Here is a 23,181-nt window from a genome sequence, read left to right as displayed (position 1 = left end):
GCCAATTAACATATCCATCCATTCTCTCACATTTTTTTCCTTTGGTAGTGGCAGTAACATTTAAGATCTACTTCCTTAGTATTTCATATTTTTTAAACCATTGTAAATAACACAGTTTTCCTAATTTTACTTTCTAATTGTTGGTTGTTAGTATGTAAAAATAATTTTTTGTATCAGCCTGTATCTAGTGATCTTACTAAATTCATTATAAGATACTTTGGATTCTGTTTGTATGCAATCAAGTCATCTGTAAATAACTTTTTACTTCTCTTTACTCTTTATTACAGTTTTCTTTTCTTTGCCCTGACTGGGATTTCCTAAACAATGTTGAATAGAAGTAGTAAAGGTGAACATTCTAGTCTTTCCTCCAAATTTAGGGGGAGAAATAATTCAACATGAAAGTATTATGATGATAGGTTTTTTGTAGATACTCTTTGTTGTATTGAGGAATTTACCTAGCTTCTGAGAATTACATGGTGGGCTGAATTCTGTCAAATGCTTTGTTTTTCTTTTTTGTGAAGCTACTATAATGGTCATACAATTTTTCTCCTTTATTCTATTAACGTGGTGAATTACTTGATTTTTGAATGTTATAGCAGTCTTGCGACCCTGGGATAAACCCATTTGGTCATAAGTTTCTATCCTTTTTATGTATCCTCTTTTTACATGCTGCTGATCATTTTGTTTAGGATCACTGTCTTTTATGCTCATGAAAGGTGCTGGTCTGTGATTTTCTATTGTCAGGTTTTGGTGTCAGAGAAATTTGGGTCTCAAATTTAGTTGGGAAATGTTCTCTTTTTCATTATGCTCTGAGAGTTTACGTTACATAAACACAGTATTTCATCTTTAGATGCCTGGAGAAAATCACTGATGAAACCATCTGGGCCTAGAGTTTCCTTTGTAAGAAAGTGTTCAACTTTTAATTACATTATGAAGTCTTTATTCCACAGAAAATACATTTCTGATTATGAATGTAAGACAACAGAAACATTCTGAAGACGTCAACTATATTAATTTTTGAGAAAATATACATCACTATAATACACAGAGATGTGGAAGCGTGAGAGGTTTTCAGTAAACCCAGAAATACAGAAAGCACTGATATTTACAAACCCATATATAGCATCATTTGTAACTTAGCATGTTATCGTTTTCTGCTCCCAAGCATTCTATAAAGGTTATTTTCATGTCTGGATTTCCGATTTAGCTGCAAGATGTAAAAATTCTACATAGACAACCTGCTTTGGCTATATCATCAGGAATAGCTTAAAAGCAAAAATGACATTCCAGTTGTTCCACACATAAATCCCTGATGTTAACATCCTTAGCCTAAAAATAGCCATTTGGAAGGAAAGCCCTATTTCAAAGCAAAGGAAATGTAAATAAGACAATAACTGGTCCTGGAAATGTCAGACTCAAAACTGAGTTCTTTGGATGGGAGTCGATTGTAAAATAACACCCCTGATTTGTTATCTAATAAAACATAATGGCTTTATAAACTTTACATAAACATACTGTCAACTTCTAAAAGTTGTTTCCTCTTAAAAGGGTAGCTTTGAAGTAACTATTCTCTCTTGAAACTGTATTTACCAAGCTGCCAACTTTTTTCTTTGATTTCATTCATTCCTTTTCCCCATTCGCCTCCCCATTCCCAGTCTAGACTAATGAACACAATATTTGACAAATCAGAAACTTACACAAAGATCTTTTATTTGTGGTTAGATTTACACAGTTCCAAAAAGTAAACATAATTAACAAAACACTTAAACGTACCAGAGGAGGTGCCCCGGTATCAGTAGAAGGCACTGATCAGACCACAGAAGAAAGCTTGACACAGATCTTCATTTGTGAATGCCAGCTTCAATCCTTTCAAATGAACATGCTGTTCTCTCAGTGGTAACACTTAGTAGGCCAGAGCAGAAGAACTGGAGACTCTTTTCCACTGGTACAGGCAGCCAGGCTCTCCAGAAGTATTATTATAGATGACATGAAGGTGACTACCATGTTAGCAATGACAACAATCTCAGTTACAATGACAAAGCTTGAGGCCATCAGTAGAAGTTTGATGCGATCTAGAAATCCTTGTGGAGCCTCTCATCAGCTGGTCATCCCTGATACATTCCTTGGACGGGCCACATAATCCATTTTCACAAAACTGAATCCAATGCATTGTGTTATCACTGCAACACACTAGATCTGGTACTTGCTAATTTGGAAAAATGGTAAGTACTATTACATCATTTTACAAATGAGTCAAATCTATGCTACAAGAAAAACATATTAACACACAGGTACTTTTGGTGGTATGGCTTTAAACTTTGTGCTTGGCTATAAAAAGCATTATAAGCAAAGTTAACAAGTAACAGTTTTTATTAAAAAGAAAAAAAAAGAAGTACTTTACTGTACCAAAATTAGTTTAAGACATATTAAATCAAATTTTATGCAAATACCTTTACAAAAACTGAACTGGATAATTTGAAACAGAGTGCTTTTTATACAATAATACTCAATATGTTAAATTACTATATATTAAAGATACAATTTGAAAACTAGAGCTGTTTCAAAATACTGTGTTCAAATGTCATTTTTTGGAAACCCAGAGAAATTGCCAGATACCATGTCGTCCTTCCATAAAGGGTTTCTCTTCTGAGTCAGGAGAGTCATTAAGTAATATTAAAAAAAAAAAAAAAAAAAAAAGAGTAAAACATAAGGTCCAAATTTAATTCACTTCCTGAGACTCACATAGAGCTGGCTGACTTAAACACGTCACCATTGTTGAGGACACTATTTCCTGGCAGCATCCACTACACTTTCATGTTACAAGTAGGCCATAAAGATAGGGCTTCAGGGAGACATAGAACACAGACGAACTTCTAAAGCAATAGGAAGCTCTAGCAGAAGGCCTCATTCTCTTTTTATGAGGCACAAACAGCAAAAGAATAGATAAAACATAACCACCATGATTACAGACTTCAGGGGATTTCATATCTAGACTTTCATGATGTCTTATGTACAGTATTATTCCTTAATACAGCATTATTCCTACTGAGTTCCCAGGAAATAATTTTCATCATCAATAATATGATTTAAAAGTTCATACCATTGTAATATCCATGTCAAAAGACTTTCTTCTTTTTATATATACAAATAGAACTGCAGACAGTCACATCTCTCCAGGCTCATGCTCAACTGAAATTTCCATTATAATGGAGAGAGAGAACAGGAAAGGGACTTCTGGTACCACTTATTTTCCTGTGACAATAATAAAACTGCTGTATCACAGCTTGGAGAATACACAGTCATCACTACACGTTACAACAACTGTGTAAGTCAAAAGCAAGTGATTATTTCCCAGAAACAATGATTCTCCTATGACCCCTTTTCTTCCTCTGTCAAAAAATACCATACACAAAATATCGCCCTAAAGTCAGGAAGCATCCAATGCCATGTGGCAGACAGAAGTGTTGTGAGCACAGCACAGCAGGGCGAGGCCAGTCTCTACTCTGTTCCCTGCGCAGGCTATGCCCATAGGCCACCCTGCTTTATAACTCCTCTCTCAAACCTTTCTGTGTCTCCTGCCCGGTTTTGTGTTCCTCACTGGGTGCCAACCATGTAAAATACACCTTCACTGGATCGATGTTCCAGTGTTTGTGGAATGATATGGGAACCTGATGAGAAAGGTAGTCCTTAGGGTAATCCACTGGCCGAGCCTGCAGGAAGAATAAACAGTTAGGCTTCCTTGTTGATTGAACGTAATTTTGCTGCAGAATAGCATATGAATTTATACAGTGGACTGCTTTGCTTCACTATTTAATATTGACCATGGGAATCTAAAAGCAAAAAGGAAACTATTTTCTATCTTTCCTGTAACTCCAGGTTCTTTGCTTTTGTGTTTCCAATTACCTAAATATCCCAAATGCACTGCTTTTTGCTTCTGTGTTCCATAGTCTTGCCTCTGGGAGATTCCTGAACCACAGTAATAAATATAAAAAGCTTTCCTTGGTAAGTCATTTAAGTTACTAGTATCACTTCTGCACAAAGGCAGAAAAACTGTTATGTTCCAGGTACTTCTAAGGAAACTCTGGCCATATGTGGATTGCGGGGGGCTGGGGAAGGAGTTCTCAACTTCCGCTTGGCCTGTCTACTGGTCTAATGTGTAATAAGGTGATGTCTTTCTAAGAAAGAAAACAAGGAGCTCACTGGGGAGAAGGCTAACGTAACTCACACTCTCTTCCTGTCCAAATATCTAGTCTAGTTCAAGAGGTGTAAATGATTAGCAAGTAACTTAAAACAATTTGCAAAATGACCTAAAAAGTTTTTGTATTATCTACATTGCAAAATTCTCTATAAGTCAGAAAATAAAACTTAAGCAGCATTAGATACAGGTTAGAGTGGTAAGACTGAAGAAGTAACCTATAGGGTTAAAAGGAAACTGAAATCAGATACTATTTTGTTTGCTCTAAGCAAAGCACCCAGTTCCTTTCAGTAATCATCTTTTTTTTTTTTTTTTTTTTTTTTTAGACAAAATTTCACTCTGCCACCCCGGCCGGAGTACCCTGGCCCAATCTAGGCTTACTGCAACCTCTGCCTCCTGGATTCAAGCGATTCTCCTGCCTCAGCCTCCTAAGTGGCTGGGATTACAGGCATGTGCCACCATGCCTGGCTAATGTTTTGTTATTTAGTAGAGATGGGGTTTTACCATGTTGGTCAGGCTGGTCTCAAACTCCTGAGGTCAGGTGATCTACCTGCCTCCGCCTCCCAAAGTGTTGGGAGTCCAGGCGTGAGCCACCTTACCCAGCCAGTAATCATCTTAAATTTATTAATTTATATGGGCCATCTGTTTTATTCAATACTAAAATTGTCTTGACTATTAAAACTAGATGTGATGCATTTTAAAAACAAGTCTTTTGTAGGTTACTATTTTATTACAGTCTGCCTAAATCTTTGATATGAATACTTAAATTGCCTTAAATGGTTTACAGAATCCCTTTGTTAAATTTTATCTTATTTAACCCTAGAAACAACCTTGTCAAATGTACAGAATATTGTGATTCGCTTCCAATTTACTGCTGAGGAAACCAGAGCTCCCAGAAGTAACATGACTAGCAAACACTGGAATAGTGACCAGAGAGAGGTTCCGGGCCCAGGGCCGGTGCTCTACCAGGGCACCTGCTGCCTGTGCTCAAGCCGTCTCACCACCGGATGGGCACACTCAGCAGCACCTAGCCTAACCTAGCTTCCCTGGTACAAATATACTGCTCAGGTGACTGTTCCCACAATAATATCTGTGGAGAAAAGTTCAAAATAATGTAGGGGGAGAACTTTCACAATTGCTCTTTTTAAGAAATTGTAACTGCTCATGCAGTTAAAAATCTAAAAGGAATTTTAAAAGGAGAAAACAGTGGAACAGATTAAAAAAATACACACTGGAATACAGTCTGAGTTGGGAAAGTTTTGAATATTAGTTGAGGAATTCATGTATTATACAACATTTCTTTGCAAGGCCTTCTGAGAGTTTACTGGCAAGGAACAAAACCAAGGAGAAACATCCTTGCAATTCCATTAGAAGATAATTCCAAAATGATCCCAGAAAAAGGAAATACAGTAGTTCCCCCTTATCCATGGTTTCACCTCCTGAAGTGTCAGTATCCCACAGTCAATTTTAGTCTGAAAATATCAAATGGAAAATTCTAGAAATACATAATTCGTAAGTTTTAAGTTGCGGGCCCTTCTGAGTATCAGGATGGAATCTGGGGCTGTCCCACTCCATCCTACACTGGACATGAATCCCCCTTTTGTCCAGCATCTCCATGCTGTCTACACTCCCCACCCTTGAGTCGCCAGAAGCCGCCTCATTATCCAGTCAACTGCAGCGCAGTGCTTGTGTTGAAGGAACTCTTATTTTACTTAAGAATAGCCTAAAGCAAGAGTAGTGATGCTGGCATATGGTTATAATTGCTCTATTTTATTATTAGTTATTGTTGTTAATCTCTTACTCTGCCTACTTTCTAAGTAAACCTGATCTGAGGTATGTAAAGTATAAGAAAAAGCAGAGTATACATAGGGTTCAGTATATCCAAGGTTTCAAACATCCACTGGTGGGCTTGGAATGTATCCCCTGTGGATAAGGAAGGACTACTGTAAAAGCAATGGAAACAAATCCTTGCTTGTTTTTCGCCTTAAAAAATGAACTGCTGAAGACAGAAATGCATCTAACAAAAAAAAAAAACAAAAAAAAAAAAAACCAGCAAAACCGTAACATTTTCCCCTCTATTAATGAAGATTCTCGAAGTGATTCACTGCACCTCAGGGAGCCCATGCATGCATGAAAAGAGATGGATTAGTAAACATTACAATGTGCAGGTCATTTTGGACACATGAGGTCATGGAAAAGCATTAGACAAAACTAGAAAAGTGAAATACATCCAAAATGGTATCTTTAATACCAGGAAGTCTACACAGTCACTGATAATCATATCTCTATGCCCAAAATGCCAAGAGGAAATCCCAAACAGGCAGGGTGAAGGGTGGAAGGACTTGAGGAACAGACGCAGAGTGTGGTGGGCACCTGCATGCAGGAAGAGAGAGGGGCTGAAACTGCATAAGAAAGACCTACAGCCAGGCGCAGTGGCTCACGCCTGTAATCCCAGCACTATGGGAGGCTGAGGCAGGCAGATCACAAGGTCAGGAGGTTGAGACCATCCTGGCTAACACAGTGAAACCCTGTCTCTACTAAAAATACAAAAAATTAGCCAGGTGTGGTGGCACGTGCCTATAGTCCCAGCTACTTGGGAGGCTGAGGCAGGAAAATCACTTGAACCCGGGAGGTGGAGGTTACAGTGAGCTGAGATCGTGCCACTGCACTCCAGCCTGGGTGACTGAGTGAGACTTTGTCTAAAAAGAACAGACCAGACCAGACCTACATTGGATAAAATTAGAACCTTTCATCTGTATATTGGAGCACACTAAACAGGGCAAGAAATGGAGACTAAAATCGCATTTCCTTAGACAATCGCGTTTTTATAACTGTATAGAGAAATGATTTCCATACCATACAATTCACCCACCATGATGGTGGTCTAAAACTTTTTAGGAAATTTCCAGAGTTGGGCAACCACCAACCATTGCACACTGGCATGTCCATTAGTGGCACATAATTTTGGAAGAACAGAAAACCATATGCTCTAGATGCTGTGCTTTCAACAAAGGGAAATACTAGATATTCCCTGGAGTCCCCTTCTAAATCTATGAATTCACAATAACTTTCTCTAAAAACAGAAGAAATGTGACAGCCCAGGCAATTTTGCATTTGAGACTGCTTGCAAATACCCACTCTATCTCTAGCTCATCAGGATTCTTAAATTTTATCTCTTTGCCTCATATTTCTTTGTGAAGACGACCAAATGCAGTTTGGATCAGTGTTTATACACTACAAATGGAAAGCATTATCCAAATCATTATTAAACTCTCTAAAAGAGGCTTAAGAATTGGAAGACACACCACTATCTGTTGGGGAGGATAGTTTTAAACATATTTTATGATTTTGGTAAAGTTTAAAATGTATGTGAATTAGAGAAATCAAGGGTTCTAAAGTATGGGAAACAACCTTTTTTAAAAAAATTATCTTCAAAAGACTTTTGCCTATAGATGATTTTCCTTCATTCTTTTCTCCTGATCATTTTATTAATGTATTCTTCTCTAAATGAAAAGGGCTGCTGTAAAAATCTAAGACCTGTCACACTACCCTTGATAAATTATTTCCCTTACACATCAACAGTTTTAATTATTCCTTTTTTTTTTTTTTGCACGTGACTGAAACACCATGAGACAGAGCAAAAGAGGGAGCCGCAGAGAATAACACTTTCTTTCCTAAGTCATCCTAATGCAACACACAGGCTTTAAGTGGGTAAGACCTCTCAAAGTCCTAAAGCACAAATAAGTATCCTCTAACTGACACCAGGAAGGAGGTTTCTCATACATTTCCTTATATTAAAGATCTATTTGTATCCTCTGTTATTGTCTCAAGGATACAGAAATGGATTCTGCCTTTCCTGATGATGCAAACACTTTCTTAGTACTATTTCTGTCATGCTAAATTTTCTATATTGCTATGATAGTGTTTGCTACTGATTACTAAATAAATAAAGCATGGGCCAGGTGCAGTGGCTCACATCTGTAATCCTAGCACTTTGGGAAATTGAGGTGGGAGGATCGCTTGAGTCCAGGAGTTTGAGACCAGCCTGGGCAACAGAGTAAGACCCCATCTCTATAAAAAAATAAAAATTAGTGTGCCTGTAGTCCCTGGTACTTGGGAGACTAAGGCAAGAGGATCATTTGAGCCCAGGAAATCAAGGCTTCACTGAGCCATGTTTGTGCCACTACACTCCAGCCTGGGCAACAGTGCAGGACCCTGTCTCAAAATAAGTAAATAATAAGTCAATGAAGCATAAAAATATTTACATGCTTCAAGTTTCAAAAACTTTAAATTTCTTGAAGAAGGATATTAGATGGGTGTGGATCTATGGTTATTTTTAGTTTGTGAACATCTGCTATTAGAAGAAAATTCACTGACTTGGTTCTTAAGAGACACTAAAAATAACGCAGAAGGATTTCCTTCTCCAACCCCCAAACTGCAATCTGGTGAGGCTATAAGCAATATCCATCCCTGGTAAACATAATCTCATCTCTTCTTTTCCATAACACCCAGAATATATGCTTATTGAGATATCCAGCTGCAATTTAATAGATTTTAGCCATTCAGTTTAATGGCAAGTGAAAGAGAAAAAGCTCAGTAAAACGTCAGCTAGACAATGTAAAAACTGAGGATGGTGTAGAATTACATAGACTCAGTGGCCAGTAAGACAATATTAGGTCAGTCCTATATATTTCTAGACAGCATCCAACAATTTTTAAATGCCACCAATTGCTTTAACTATAAAGAAAAAAAAAACAAAACAGGTTTTCCCTGGTCCTACATGCGAGGATACTGGTCAAACACCACTTGGTTTTCGAGATGTTTTTGCCTCCCATCTTCACGATGTACATGCTGCAGTATGTTCATCAAACAGGGTAACAGTCCTGCAAAGGACATTCCCCTGGAGCCTGTCAACACAGTTCTTAAGATTGCTTCCAGAACATGTGAAGAGAAGTCAAATCCTTAAGTAGAAGAACATGTTCCCCACACGCTGTGAGGGAAGAATAAAACCATTTCCTCACCTGATGGAAGAGAGGGCTGTGAGTCACAGGGATTCCCAGGCCACTAAAGCACATTCCCAGGACCATATCGTCGGGAGCATCGTTGCTGTAGCACCGACATTTACTGGCAAGAAGTCTCCTGATGGCTTCTCTGCTGAAGACCATTCTAGTGGGAGCCAGAGCAGAGGAAGGGGTTAGAGCAGCTCCACAGAGACCCCTGCTGCACAAATGGGCCCCAGGAAACAGGACTCTGCTCCTCCAGACTGAGAGGCAATAGCAGCTTTCTGTAGTTACTGAGCTCTAGGTAAAACCCTACCTGTTCTCTTTTAGTCTTCTGGCCCTTTCCAACACTTTGGTACCAAGTTCCCAAAAAAATTTCTCTTCATTTTAAAATACAGATTGGTTTCTTGTTTCCATTCTGGTCCTAAGGTAGAAATGAATCTTTTCATATCATAAAAAAGCTCAAACACCGAAAGGGCTGAAGGAACTAAAATGGTTCACAAATTCAGTCTCAATAATCTAAGACTTACTTTAAGGCAAAGCTATTTAAAATTCATCCATATAGTTCCATCGCCACATATTGGGCCTTGCCCACAGCACTCAATAAAAGTTTGATGCATCAAACAAGTGAGAACAAAGACATTTTTGCAAAGACTCTCTTCCTGGGGAAGGAAGCATTCTATGAGTCTATCTAGGAGGAAGGGAAAAAGGACACAGAGCTGGAATCCCTGAGCCAAAACCACTGATTCCACGTGCAGCTGGGCTCAGTTCAGCACACTTTACCTAATGCTAGTGGCCAACCCCAGACTGCAACAGTGTAGGACTCCCTCCCTGCCCTTGACTAGACAAGAGAATTTCTTAAGATGTCGTAACAAAATAGGAAGGCACAAAAAGAAACATAGTTCCTGTCAACCACAGAGAAAGGAAAACTGTAACTCTGAAAACGCACCATAAATTGCCCTTCACTTAGAAAGTCTGCTGTCCCCCAGTAAAACCTCCCTGGCCACACACTTTTTGTGGCTGATTCAAACTCCTAGACCCAATTGGCCACACTGGGCTCAAGCTACTAACTCAGGGAAAAGAGCCTATGTGAGAAGATGTGTCGCAAATAAATAGTAAAAATGCTTTTTTTCTTTTGTCAGCATCTAGTAGAATGAGAAAATAAGAAAGACTTTTATTTTTTGAATCCACTCTCTGAAAAACTATAGGAAGACAAAATACAAGCATAAAACTGTGATTTGTAATTATTTTACACTCTTTCCTACTCACACAGTCTTACATTAATTATTTGCATAAACTAAGAGGATATGAGTCGTTAATAACGCTTGTTTATTAGCATGCGGATGAGTTGTTTCCAAATAAAGTTACTCCCCAAAATGGAAAACGACCAGTCATATCATGGTGGAGAAAAGAACACTTGTCTGCTCTGCCTGCCAACCATTAAATATTAAAAAGATGTTGAAAGGCTACAGGATTATTTTATTTTCTTTAACATACAAATGTTTAAAATAAGAAAAGCTGAAATGGGAGTCTGGGACTTGCCCAGGAACATACTGCAGATCAAGAACATGTAGGAAGGGAACACACGTGACAAACATTCCTGCCCCTCCTGGCTTTCAGCCAATAAACAGGTCATGGCTGTCTCTTTGGGTAACGCTGCCTGCAGCCTCTTCCGAGGACACTGTCCGACATCTTATTCCGATGCAGGCATTTGCTCCCAAGGCTGCCAAAAAGGCTGATGATGCGCTACACACAGCTTCCTACCTAAATGCACATATGTAAATAAGTATTTTCAAAAAGGGTCAAAACATCACGTTCTCACTTGTAAGTAGGAGCTAAGCTTCATGAGGACTCAAAGGCATAAGAATGATACAATGAACTCTGGGAACTCGGAAGAAGGGTAGGGCGGGGGATGAGGGATAAAAGACTACACTTTGGGTACAGTATATACTACTTGGGTAACAGGTGCACCAAAATCTAGGAAATCACCACTAATGAACTTATTCATGTCACCAAGCACCACCTGCTCCTCAAAAACCTACTGAAACTAAAAAAAAAATGGTCAACTGACTTTCTCCAAGTACCAAAACTTTCATGGAGAAAGCAACAAAGTGAAAAACAGACATCTGGATTCAAATAGTGTAAAGGTTTCATGCTCCAAACAAAGCAAAATACCTACACAGAAACCACAGGAACCTACACCCCCAACTTGGCTGTCTCAAAACATCCTTACCTAAGAAGCATGGTTCAAGACAGTGGTTTTCAAAAACTTACTTGACTGTGACCCACAATCAGAAAACAAGAAATTAATTTCACACTGCAACCTTTTATATGTTTTGTGTGTGAGTGTGTATGGGTATGTATGAAGCTGAAACAAAAAATTCACAAACAATTCTTACCCTTATGACATGGAAGGCACTCTGATACTTTCCATTTTATTCTATTCCACTCAACAGTTCATTATTTTAAAATGCTGGTTAAGGTCCATGAATTGGTTTTAGAAGCCACTGATTCTGACTTGCTGTCAAAAAGCATATTGGTTCTCAAGCTATAACATCAGAACATTCTACTGTAATACTAGAGAAACGAATAACATGTGTTGCAGCTTTGATCAAAGGTTGATGTAGGAGACAATCTCATGAGGAACCTCATGAAGCACTTCTACAAAGTGCTATTAAAAACAGAACATCACATTAGTTAATGTTAGTTATATAAAGATCAGTGCCTCATGTTTATGGATTTGTTTATTCATTTATTCACTGTGCCTTGGAAAACATGAGTCCCTATGCTAAGAAGGGAGGAAATAATGAGAAATGAAACACACAGGTGCTGCCTTCAAATAATGCACAATTTAAGTGGAAAAAAACAGAAAAGTAAATAGGCAATTAAATGATAATGGTTTGCGTAATATGCTATGAAGGTACATTAGAAATGCATTAAACCCAGATTTGAGAGGCTAGACTGGGCTAAAGGCATTCAAGAGGAAATAAGTGATAGCCATGATGAATCCAAAAGAACAAGGAGGAACTAGACAGGCAGGAAGCTGGGGAAACAATGCTATGCAGAGACCAGCAAATGTCATATTTTGGGAGGAGAGGAAAAAAACAGTGCTTCAGAGAATCCGAAACAAGTTCAGCAGGAGTTCTTTAAAGATGAGGGTGTAGACAGATGAGGTTAGAAAGGTGAAACAGCATCTGCCAAGATCATAAGAGGTCTTATAAGCCTTGAGGAGTGTGAACTTGATCCTAAAGGCAATGGGAGAAGTTCTACTGCTAGTTAGGATATCAGAGCATGCAAAAGACTTTCCTGCCATGGTAACACTCAAAAATATTCAAATAACAGGAAAATCATATGTAATCATGAAATTGAAGAGAGGTAAATGCCACAAAGCCTAAATGAATGAATTTCTAGAGAGAAAAATCCTTGCTAGAGGAGTGGCAAGCCAGCCATGGCAGCTTTCAGCAGTGGGTAGAAGAGAAAAGTCTTCTTGGGTCTTTAGCTCCAAGACAGTGGCTTCAGCAACACCCGGGAAGGCTGTCAATCAGATGAACTAGGGATGATTAAAACTGATGATTCATCCCAGATAAACTTGACTCTTATTAAAATCTGAATGATCATCTCTTTGTCTTCGATGTCAAAAGTAGAAAAGGGTTCACATTCTCAGGGAAAAATAAAGACAATGAGAAGCCACTGAGGGCCTCTAAGCAGCGGAGGGAGAGGACCAGATCTGCTTTTAGAAAGGTCCCTCTGACTATAGTATGGACAACAGCATGGAGTAGAGTTCAAGACAAAATGTAAGGAGAACAGAGGCTGTGGCAGGAACTCATACAGGAGATGACAGTGACCTGGTTGAGATTACTGGAGGTAGAGAGAAGTATTGAGGGAAGAGAGATTTAAGAAATAAAATGGATAGGACTAGGTGACTCAGTTGATTGCAGGCAGTGGGGAAAGAAGAAGAGAAAGGGTGAGATCTGACTCACAGACTGCTAGGATAAGAACTCATATATACCAATGTCTACCCTGAGAGAGGGACATTGGAAGAACAAATCAGGGGTTACAGTCAGAAATGACAAGGTGCTGAGTATGACGTGTCTGTTAATCAGCTAAACAGAGATGCCCTTTGGTAGGTGGATTTGTGAATCCGGAGGCCAGCAGAGAGTTCTAGGCTGCAGATCAAGATCTGGGTGCATCAAGCCATGGGGGTAGGTAAGATCACCCAGGGACAACACAGGGTGAGAAGAGACTAGAAAAGATGGCTGAGAAACAGACATTGAAACTGAGAAGGAATGAACAGAAAGAAAAGGATGAACAAGGATAGGATGAACAAGAGAAAGGAGTATTTCAGGTCAACTGTGTTAAAGGCTGCTAAGAGGTGAAATAGAATAAAAACTGGAAATGATTAATTTGATTTAGCTATAGCAAGGTTGCTGGAGACCTTGGTGAGGTAGTTTAGGAGGCTGGGAATTTATGATTCTTAGAAGGCTGAGCGTGGAGCTGAGGAAAGAGCAGTGAACTCAAGATGTTCCAAGGGAAAAGGAAGGAGATGGTGGGATGGTGCTGAGAAGTTTTAAGATGGAAAAACTAGAGGTGGTGGGAAGTACCCAGGAGCAAAGTAGAGGCTGAACACAGAAGTTAAAGGTGTCCCCTCGGTGGTCTAGCAGGGCCTGCCACAGACAAGGGAAGGAGAGCAGTGACAACTATGCAATGTATTTGCAAATCTGGCACTGGCCTGTGAGCTCCTGTGGGGAAGGGGCTGTGCAGCTTTCATCTGTGCACCCCTCGTGCTCAGCTTTGGTTATTACTACAAAAGAGCCACCTCCATAACCATGTTATGTTCATGACTGAATCAGCTAGACCAAATCAGGATGTGTGTAGTATGACTGTTGAGATCCTGCAGGTTCCTGTAGAAACTGTTCCAATCTAGGGAATTGCAAAGTAGGAATATAAGGTCCTAGCCCTCCAGAAGTGTATACTCCATTAGATTATAAACTAGAATGCTGCCTGGCACACAGCAAACAAGCAACAAATATCTACTGAATGAATTTAAATGACTATAGTTGGTAAGTTAGGATTCTGCCTACACGTACCAATAGTAAGGCTATAGAAGTAATAGGGAAGACTAACTGCTTAACTGATTTACCCAGATCTATCAAGTTAACATCTTTCTTCATAAGAGATTAGGCAGATGCTTCATTCAAAACATTGATTTTTAACTGTTATTTAAAACCTATAAATCCTACACAAATATCACTTAATTGCCTAAGTAAGCTTCTATACTACACTTTCCCCAAAGGTGACTTATCAAGCACTGCATAATTTAATAGTCTAATAGCTTATTCTCTGAGATTAAAATCTATAACCAATTCTTTTTTTTTTTCCCATTTAAAGGGACAATCAGAACTAGTTGGCTGCCTAGAAGCAACCATTGTTAGGGACATTCTAGCTAGCATGACATACTTTTTTATGATCATTTCTTCAAGGACTAAAATATTCTTTACTATGTGCAAAGTTTTCATATTTAGCAAATATAATGTTTTCAAAATAAGCAAATACAATGTTCACTTTCCTATTATAGTAACACCACCATTCACAGAGTACTCACATTATCAGTATAGATCCTAGTGCCAGAGACCCACCTCTCATGTGGCAAGGAAAGTTTATGTTCAAAGTAGCTGAAGAAAGCTGTGATCATAGTTACCCTCCTCCTCCCGTGACGTAGCTGTAGCCACCAGTGCCCAGGCCGTAGCCATAGCGCTCTCCCAGAAACACAGGCTCGCTGGAGTCATAACAGCTAAGCAGGTGCTGGAGCCTGGAGATACTGAGATGTCAAAGGGAACACAAATCACAATTACTTGATTCAGGAATAGTTTATGGTTCTTACATCCCACTATGTATACTGTGTTGTACTAAACTGAAACGTTTAAGAGAAGAAATTTGAATGACTTACAGAATAAATTAATTTTTTTAAACAAACAAACAAAAAAGAATGCATGAACACTGTACATTACTGGAAACAAAAGAGAAACGGAGACAGGAGAGGCTTGTTCCTCAGTTTTTACAAGCCCCTGACACAACACGGCTGCCTGATTTGTGTGGTGAGGGCAGCAGGTTACTGAAGTGAAGGTGGCCAGTGTGCTCTAGATCTCATTTCTACCAATCCTGTTCCCAAGTGAGTGTGAACTAATCCTCACATCTATTCAGACAAACTTGGTATTTTAAAAAATTCCTGATGGCCTAAAAAGGAGCTATAGAGGTGCAAATGCATGTTAGATCTCTGGCTGGCAGGTGGGGAAGAGAATTTGGGCACTGAGGCTTTCCTGGAAATCCTCAGATAATGAGGCAAAACCATGCTTATGCTTCCCTCAGTAAGGCCACCTGAGTCTGAGAACATTTGTGTCAGTTTGCTTATAATTTGGAATACCTTTTGTCCCCTATCTGCCTTTATCACATGTCAGCAACAATAACTTACAAAAGGCAGTGTATTAGTCAGGGTTCTCTAAAGTGAGACCATCTGTGAGTTGGCCAGAAAAATGCCTGCAACTACAGCTGCTGTTTGGATGAAAAAATGATTTTATTGGAAAACAAAATCAAAAAATAACTCTTTTGAGTAGACATGAAGGGTAGTGCTAAGAAAGGCTATTTTTTTCTATGTTTAAAGAATTTATACCACTTAGAAATGTCCTTTCTGCCCATAAGCCTGTAATATCAAAAGCAAGTTAGTTACTCCTAAGACACAATGGACATACAGGGGATATAGGGGGCAAACATTCCTGTTCCAAATGGGAGAAAATGGCCAAAACAAAGGGGCCACGGGCCCCATGAGAGTCCAAAACCTGCCCAGGCAATCATTAAATCTTAAATCTCCAAAATCTCCTTTAATTCCATGTCTCACATCCAGGACACGCTGATGCAAGAGGTGGGCTCCCAAGTCTTTAGGCAGCCCACCCCTGTGGCTCTGCAGGCCCATTAAACCATTTTTCCCTCCTAGGCCTCTAGGCCTGTTATAAAAGGGGTAGCTGTGAAGATCTCTGACAAGTCCTGGAGACATTTTCCCTATTGTCTTGGTTATTAACATTCAGCTCCTTGTTATTTATGCAAATTTCTGCAGCTGGCTTGAATTTCTCCCCAGAAAATGGGTTTTTCTTTTGTACCTCATGGTCAGGCTGCAAATTTCCAAATCTTTATGCTCTGCTTCCCTTTTAAACGTTAAGTTCGAATTTCAAACCATTTCTATGTGAATGAATATGACTGAATGCTTTCAGAATAAGCCAGGTCACCTAATGAGTGCTTTGCTGCTTAGAAATTTCGTCTGTCAGATACCCTAAATCACCTCTCTCACGTTCAAAGCACACAGATCTCTAGGGCAGGAGCAGAATTCCACCAGTCTCTTTGCTAAAGCACAGCAAGAATGACATTTGCTCCAGTTCCCAGTAAGTTCCTCATCTCCATCTGAAACCACCTTGGCCTGGACTTCACTGGTCAAAACTATTCAACAAGTTTCTTTCTAAACTTTCACTCATCCCTCTGTCTTCTTCTGAGTGCTCCAATATGTTCCAACTTCTGCCTGTTACCCAGTTCCAAAGTCACTTCCACATTTTTTAGTATCTTTTTAGCAAAACCCCACTCCTGGTACCTATTTAATGCATTAGTCTGTTTTCACACTGCAGATAAAGATATACTCAAGACTGGAAAGAAAAGGAGGTTTAATTTGACTTACAGTTCCATGTGGCTGGGAGGTCTTACAATTATGGCAGAAGGTGAAAGGCACTTCTTACATGGTGGCAACAAAAGACAATGAGAAAGAAGCAAAAGTGGAAACCCCTGAGAAACCCATCAGATCTCATGAGACTTATTCACTATCAGGAGAATAGCATGGGAAAGACAGGCCCTCATGATTCAATTACCTCCCACTGTGTCCCTCACACAACACGTGGAAATTCTGACAGATGCAATTCAAGTTGAGATTTGGGTGGGACACAGCCAAACCACATCATTCCAGCCCTGGCCCCTCTCAAATTTCATGTCCTCACATTTCAAAACCAATCATGCTTTCCCAACAGTCCCTAAAGTCTTAACTAATTTCAACATGAACTCAAAATTCTGTAGTCAAGTCTCTCAACTGAGACAACACAAATCCCTTCTGCCTATAAGCCTGTAAAATCAAAAGCAAGTTAGTTCTTCCTAGATACAATAAAGGTATAGGCATTGGGTAAATACAACAGTTCCAAATGGGAGAAATTGGCCCAAATGAAGCAGCCACAGGCCCCATACCAGTGCAAAATTTAACAGGGCAGTCAAACTTTAAAGCTCCAAAAGGATCTCCTTTGACTCTATGTCTCACATTCACGTGACAGCGATACAAGAGGTGGGTTCCCACGGTCTTTGGCAGCTCTAACCCTGTGGCTTTGCAGAGTACAGCCTCCCTCCTGGCTGCTTTCAGGGGTTGACATTGAGTGTCTGCAGCTTTTCCAGGCACATGGTACATGCCTTATCACTCTGGGGTCTAGAGGACAGTGGCCCTCTTCTCGCAGCTCCACTAGGCGGTACCCCAGTAGGGACTCTGTAGGGACTCTGACCCCACAGTTCCCTTCCACACTGCCCTAGCAGAGGTTCTCCATGAGGGCCCACTCCTGCAGCAAACTTTTGCCTGGGCATCCAGGCATTTCCACAGATCTTCTAAAATCTAGGAAGATTCTCAAACGTCAATTCTTAACTTCTGTGCACCCGCAGGCTCAACACCACATGGAAGCTGCCAAGGCTTGGGGCTTCCACCCTCTGAAGCAACAGCCTGAGCTATACCTTGGCCTCTTTCAGTCATGGCTAAAGCGGTCAGGATGCAGGACAAGTCCCTAGACTGCACACAGCATGGGGACTCTGAGTCTAGGCCACAAAACCACTTTATCCTCCTAAGCCTTTGGGCCTGTGATGCAGGGGAAAGGAAGGGCTGGCATGAAGGTCTCTGACATAGCCTGGAGACATTTTCCCCATGGTCTTGGAGATTAACATTAGACTTCTTGCTACTTATGCAAATTTCTACAGCTGGCTTGAATTTCTCTCCAGAAAATGAGTTTTTCTTTTTTATTGCATGGTCAGGGTGCACATTTTCAAAACTTTATGCTCTGCTTCCCTTATAAAACTGAATGCCTTTAACAGCATCCAAGTCTGTTACTGAATGCTTTTCTACTTAGAAATTTCTTCCACCAGATACCCTAAATCATCTTTCTCATGTTCAAAGTTTCAGGATTCTCTAGGGCAGGGGCAAAATGCCACAAATCTCTTTGCTGAAACATCCAAGAATCACCTTTACTCCAGTTCCTAACAAGTTCCTCATTTCCATCTGACATCACTTCAACCTGTAGTTTATTGTCCATATCAGTATCATCGTTTTGGACAAAGCCCTTTACGTCTCTAGGTAGTACCAAACTTTCCCACATTTTCCTGTCTTCTCTGAGCCCTCCAAATTTCTCTAAATATTCACCAAGAAATCTATTCTCACAGAGCAATAGTAACATTAACAGTTCTGGAGTCTCATTTTTTGGTGGGAAGGATGGGTAAGAAGAAAACAAAGTACGAGAAAAGATCACCTTTCCCATCCATACTCATGAGTCTTACAAAAATACCCTAGCTAATAAAGCTAAAGCTGAAATAGAAGAAAACAAATTTAATATATGAAAAGAAACTCTGACCAGTGACAAGTGTTGGTGCTCAAAGAATCCACAAGACTCCCATTCAGATTTATATCTGTCTGAAGGTGAAGGCCTCTGATAACACTGATAGTTTCTGAGTGACGAGAAAAATGTTCTTAGAACACTATCCTGTTTTCAGCACAAGCTGACTCTAGGACTGCTTCGTTGTATTAACAGTGGTGTAAAGATCTGGTCTGCTGTTCTCTACAAAAAGTCTGCTATTAACTTCTGCTGTTTTATCATTGGTTTTGTCTAGTACAGTTGCCAATGATTTTCTGACTTTTAATTCTTGTAGATAGAGCTCCTTATACCTTTCCAATTCAGTTTTATTAGTCTTCTGGAAAGTTTTCATTTTTAAGAGTTCAGATTTCAGATCTTTCTCAGCTCCCTCCGACTTCTTATTGAAGCAACTTTATTCTCTCTCAAATAAGTTCTCTTAAGATGCTGCTTGTGTCTGCAAAGACAGATTTCCTTTTAACTTTTCTACTATATCTTGCTTACTCTTTCTTTGGTCTCCTTGTTTTACTTGAACATGTTCTACAGAATTTGTTTCCATATAAGTTTGGGGGCTTTCTATTTTTACTCTGTAGTCAAGATAATCCCTCCTCTAGAGACTTCTGCTTTCCAATGTATTTGCTCACTTTATCTTCGTCATTTTAATACATTTGGTCTATTTACTTCATTTAACACTTGTTTTGCTTACACATAGAGCACCCCTGACTTAAGTTAACTTCATCTTAGAAAAAGACTCCATCTTACATTTCATTAGGCACTTTGCCAACTGGGACCAAATGTTTTGCTTGGTCAATAAAGACTCTATTCAATCAAATGAGGACATAACCAAGCATACTTCTCCATTTTCAGTCCTTACCAAAGGACTTTGTGGCCATAAAAAGAACAAGACTCCAGCAGTTCAAATGGCCATCTTAACTGAGTCTGGCTGTCACTGTGATAAGCACCTGGCATCTACCACTAAAGGCTCTGCCCACATCAAAGTCTCTTCCTTGCAAGATTGAAGGACTGCCTGGCCCAGACCAGGATATTCTTTTTGTCTATGTCTCTCTCCCTGGAGTGGTTCATTAAACATTTTTCCTATACCCTTTCTCTTGATGTTAAATATTACTTTGTTATGGGATGCTTAATCTATAAAATTATATATTGATTAAGTATATTATTATGGTTTGCAATATTGACTGACTTGTGCAGTTGCTTGAACCTGTGTGCCTGTGGCTCTACCAACTGAACAGGAATTACTGAGAACTGCCTCCTTCGGAACTCCATGTAGCTCATGGCTTTTGTGACTGAAATAGCATCAGTAAAAGTCTGACATTCTGGAACAACATCAAGACATGTGGACCTGGTTATCCTGACCTGGTGCCACACATGAGCACTTAGGTTTCTTTGTACAGATTCTACAGCCATGGTCTTTTCTCTGAGAGCCTCTCTTATATGATGGAGAACAATTTCTAGGCTACTGAATTTACTTACAGCTTTACAAAGTGGTTGAGAAAGAATATGGTTATCTTTTGTGTTGGTCCCATGCAAATTCATTGTGTTCTACAAACAAAACTACTCATCTTTTGCTCTCAGGAAAGCAAGTTCTAGGTCTCTTTTTGATTGTGACAGATCGCAATCGTGAAGAGCAGCAACCAGTCTAGCATGGTAGAATTCAACCCTGTATCCAGTATCTCCTTGTTTTGTTTCCTTTCTCTAGTTTAGAATTGAGCATTATATTCTTGCTGTCAGAACCCTGAGATGCCCACTACCCTGGTGTGATATTATATATTGATATGGTTGGGCTATGTAAAAATGGACTAATACATATATATTGGTTCTCATCCAGAGCTCCTGGTTCTTACTCCCACAGCCCTTGTTAGTTTTTTGTTATAATGCTGGGTTGTTATATGACGCCTCAGGAGCAGACCTCAGGAAACAATCTCTCTCTGACCTTCTCTTGTTAACACAAGATTCTTTCAGTGCTGCTTCACCAGCTAGAAATATCCATGGCTGGCTGGCTCTGGGCTCACCCACTAGACTTGCTCTGCCCACTCAGCCTGGCAGGCTGCACTTAGCTGATGTTACTGTCCCAGGTTCCACATCTGCTGTGGCTCTGTACTTAGCCCACGGCTGGGCTGGGCATGCTGTGACTGGCTTCTGCCTTGGGTGCTAGCATCTGGACAAGGGGTGGGGGACACAGCAGCGCCTGAAAACTTGAAGATGACTGCAACTGTGGAGCCCCAAGGAGTATTATATCCTTTTGCTCAGGGAGTCCTAAGCTCCGAGCACCCAGGAAGTGTCATAGCTTGTTTGTGTTATAGCTCATTCATTCCTACCACCTGCATGCTTTGGTGAACGGGGACATGTCCCAACTTATTTGGTCCTGCCACCCCACTCCAGCCTGTGGCTCCTGGGCTGGCCTAGCCCGACTGCTGCCAGTTCCCATTACATGGGGCAGCCACCTGGCACCAGCAAAGAGTGGAAGGATTATGATGTTACAGCTCCAGCTCAGGGAATCCTGAGGTCTAGGCTCCCAGAAGGGTTGTCACTCTGGTGAATGGGAGTGTGTCACCACCCTCAGCTCAGTGAGCCAGCCAGGAAAGTGTTACAACCCTTTTCACTCACACTGTTCTGCATGTCCCAGGTTCTTGTCCCACATCCAAGAAGAATGAAGTTATGCAGACACTGAAGAGTGAGCAAGGTGGGGTAAGGTTTTATTGAATGAGAGAACAGCTCTCAACACGAGAGGGAACCCAAGGTGGATAGTCCTCAAGGCAGGTAGTCTCAATGTGTGGCTGAGTCTGGAGTTTTTATGGGCTCAGGATGGGGAAGTGTGTGCTGACTGGTCCATGGGTGGGGCTGGGAAAAGCACCGTCTCATTGGCTAAAAGGCAACGAGGAAGTTCTCACTCCTAGTTGTGGACTCTACCCTGAGCTGGCAGCCTGGCTGTCATGCTTCATTCAGGCTGTCTTTGGCTTGAAGGTCGGGTTTCACTGGGGACCTGTCCCTTTCTGCCTAGGAATTTGTGTGCCTCCTGCCGCTATCAATGTCCTTCTACCTGCCCAAGGTAGAGATTTAATCTGACTGTGGGTCAAAAGGCTCTAATTCCAGAGAATGTCCTGCCTTATAATCTAGAGGAGGAAAGACTATACAGAGACGCCAAGAAAAGTCTGAATAAGCAGGCCTTTCTGGGTTTAGAACATGTGCTTTTTGTTAATCACATTTTTACATGGTTGTCTATCTTGTCTATATAATGAAGCCTCCATAAAACTCCAAAAGGACAGGGTTTGAACAGTTCCTGGATAGCTAAACATGTGCAGGTTCCTGGGGGTGGTACACCCCACAAGGACATGAAAGCTCCACATTCCTCCCTCCATACCTTGTTCTACACATCTCTTCATCCTCATCCTTGGTAATATCCTTTATGATAAACCAGTAAATGTTTAAGTATTTCCCTGAGTTCTATGAGCTGTTCCAGCAAGTTAAAGGAACCCAAAGAAGGGGCTATGGGAATCCCAATCTAAAGCCAGTCAGTCAGAAGACATGGAGGTCTGGGCTTGTGACTGGTGTCTAGGGAAGCTGTCTTGGGGACTGAGCCCTCAACCTGTGGGATCTAAGGCTATTGCCAGGCAAATGGTGTCAGAGCTGAATTGAATTAGAGGATACCCAGCTGGTAGAGGATTGCTTGTCTGCTAAGGGGAAGAAATTCCCACATATTTTGGGGTCAGAGAAGTCTTCCTCATTGATTGTTGCGGTATAAGCACACAGAAAAAAAAATGTTCTGTTTTTCAGGAACAATTAATGTTAGTAAAGTGGGATTAGCTAGAATGGCTCAGGTTCAGAGAAACATGGTTTGAGAAGAGAAAGGATAAATGACTAGGGGATGAGAAACCCTTGATTCCTAGATGGGCAAACGATCACCCATGATACAGAGCCACAGTGCTCTGCTCAGTTACTAAAGGTAAAAGTTACCAGGGGAATTTAGAGATGGAGAATTGATTCACTGGATGAACAAGAAAATCCAAACTACTAAGAAAAAAATTATTCAATCCTTTGATTATTGTTATCTATACTAACTAAAATAAAATTAAAAGAGAGTGCTGGATTAGACCTGGATGCTATACCAAGCTTGGACTTCAGTGACTCTGAGCATCTGTCACTAGCTTCAGAGCCACCACACAAGGGCAAAAGTATGCAGGGACAACAGAAAGTACCTTTGAGACCTGTGGTGACCAAGAGGGTAGTCAATGTAGGAGAAGGGAAAAACCAAATAATTATTGAAACTAGAGGGTACAGTGTAAAG

General features: G+C 40.4%; 1 protein-coding gene across 3 annotated transcripts in view; it reads right to left on the bottom strand.

Annotated features, from left to right (window-relative positions):
• Positions 1 to 1,689: 1,689 nt before the first annotated feature.
• B3GLCT (beta 3-glucosyltransferase) overlaps positions 1,690 to 23,181 on the bottom strand; it is a 112,405-nt gene continuing 90,913 nt past the window's right edge. For all 3 annotated transcript variants that reach the window (XM_032294421.1, XM_032294423.1, XM_032294424.1), the window contains 3 exons: positions 14,894 to 15,013; positions 9,217 to 9,361; positions 1,690 to 3,710 (listed from right to left, as the gene is read on the bottom strand). In XM_032294421.1, coding sequence (XP_032150312.1) covers positions 3,543 to 3,710; positions 9,217 to 9,361; positions 14,894 to 15,013 — 433 coding nt within the window. In that variant the 3' untranslated portion in view covers positions 1,690 to 3,542. The remainder of the gene's footprint in view (positions 3,711 to 9,216; positions 9,362 to 14,893; positions 15,014 to 23,181) is intronic.

Source organism: Sapajus apella, unplaced genomic scaffold (assembly GCF_009761245.1).
Source record: "Sapajus apella isolate SASKATOON/1434 unplaced genomic scaffold, GSC_monkey_1.0 scaffold32, whole genome shotgun sequence".
In the NCBI taxonomy this organism is placed as follows: Eukaryota; Metazoa; Chordata; class Mammalia; order Primates; family Cebidae; genus Sapajus; species Sapajus apella.
The sequence above is the reverse complement of the archived record's forward strand: the minus strand, read 5'-3'. Positions and strand labels throughout refer to the sequence as shown.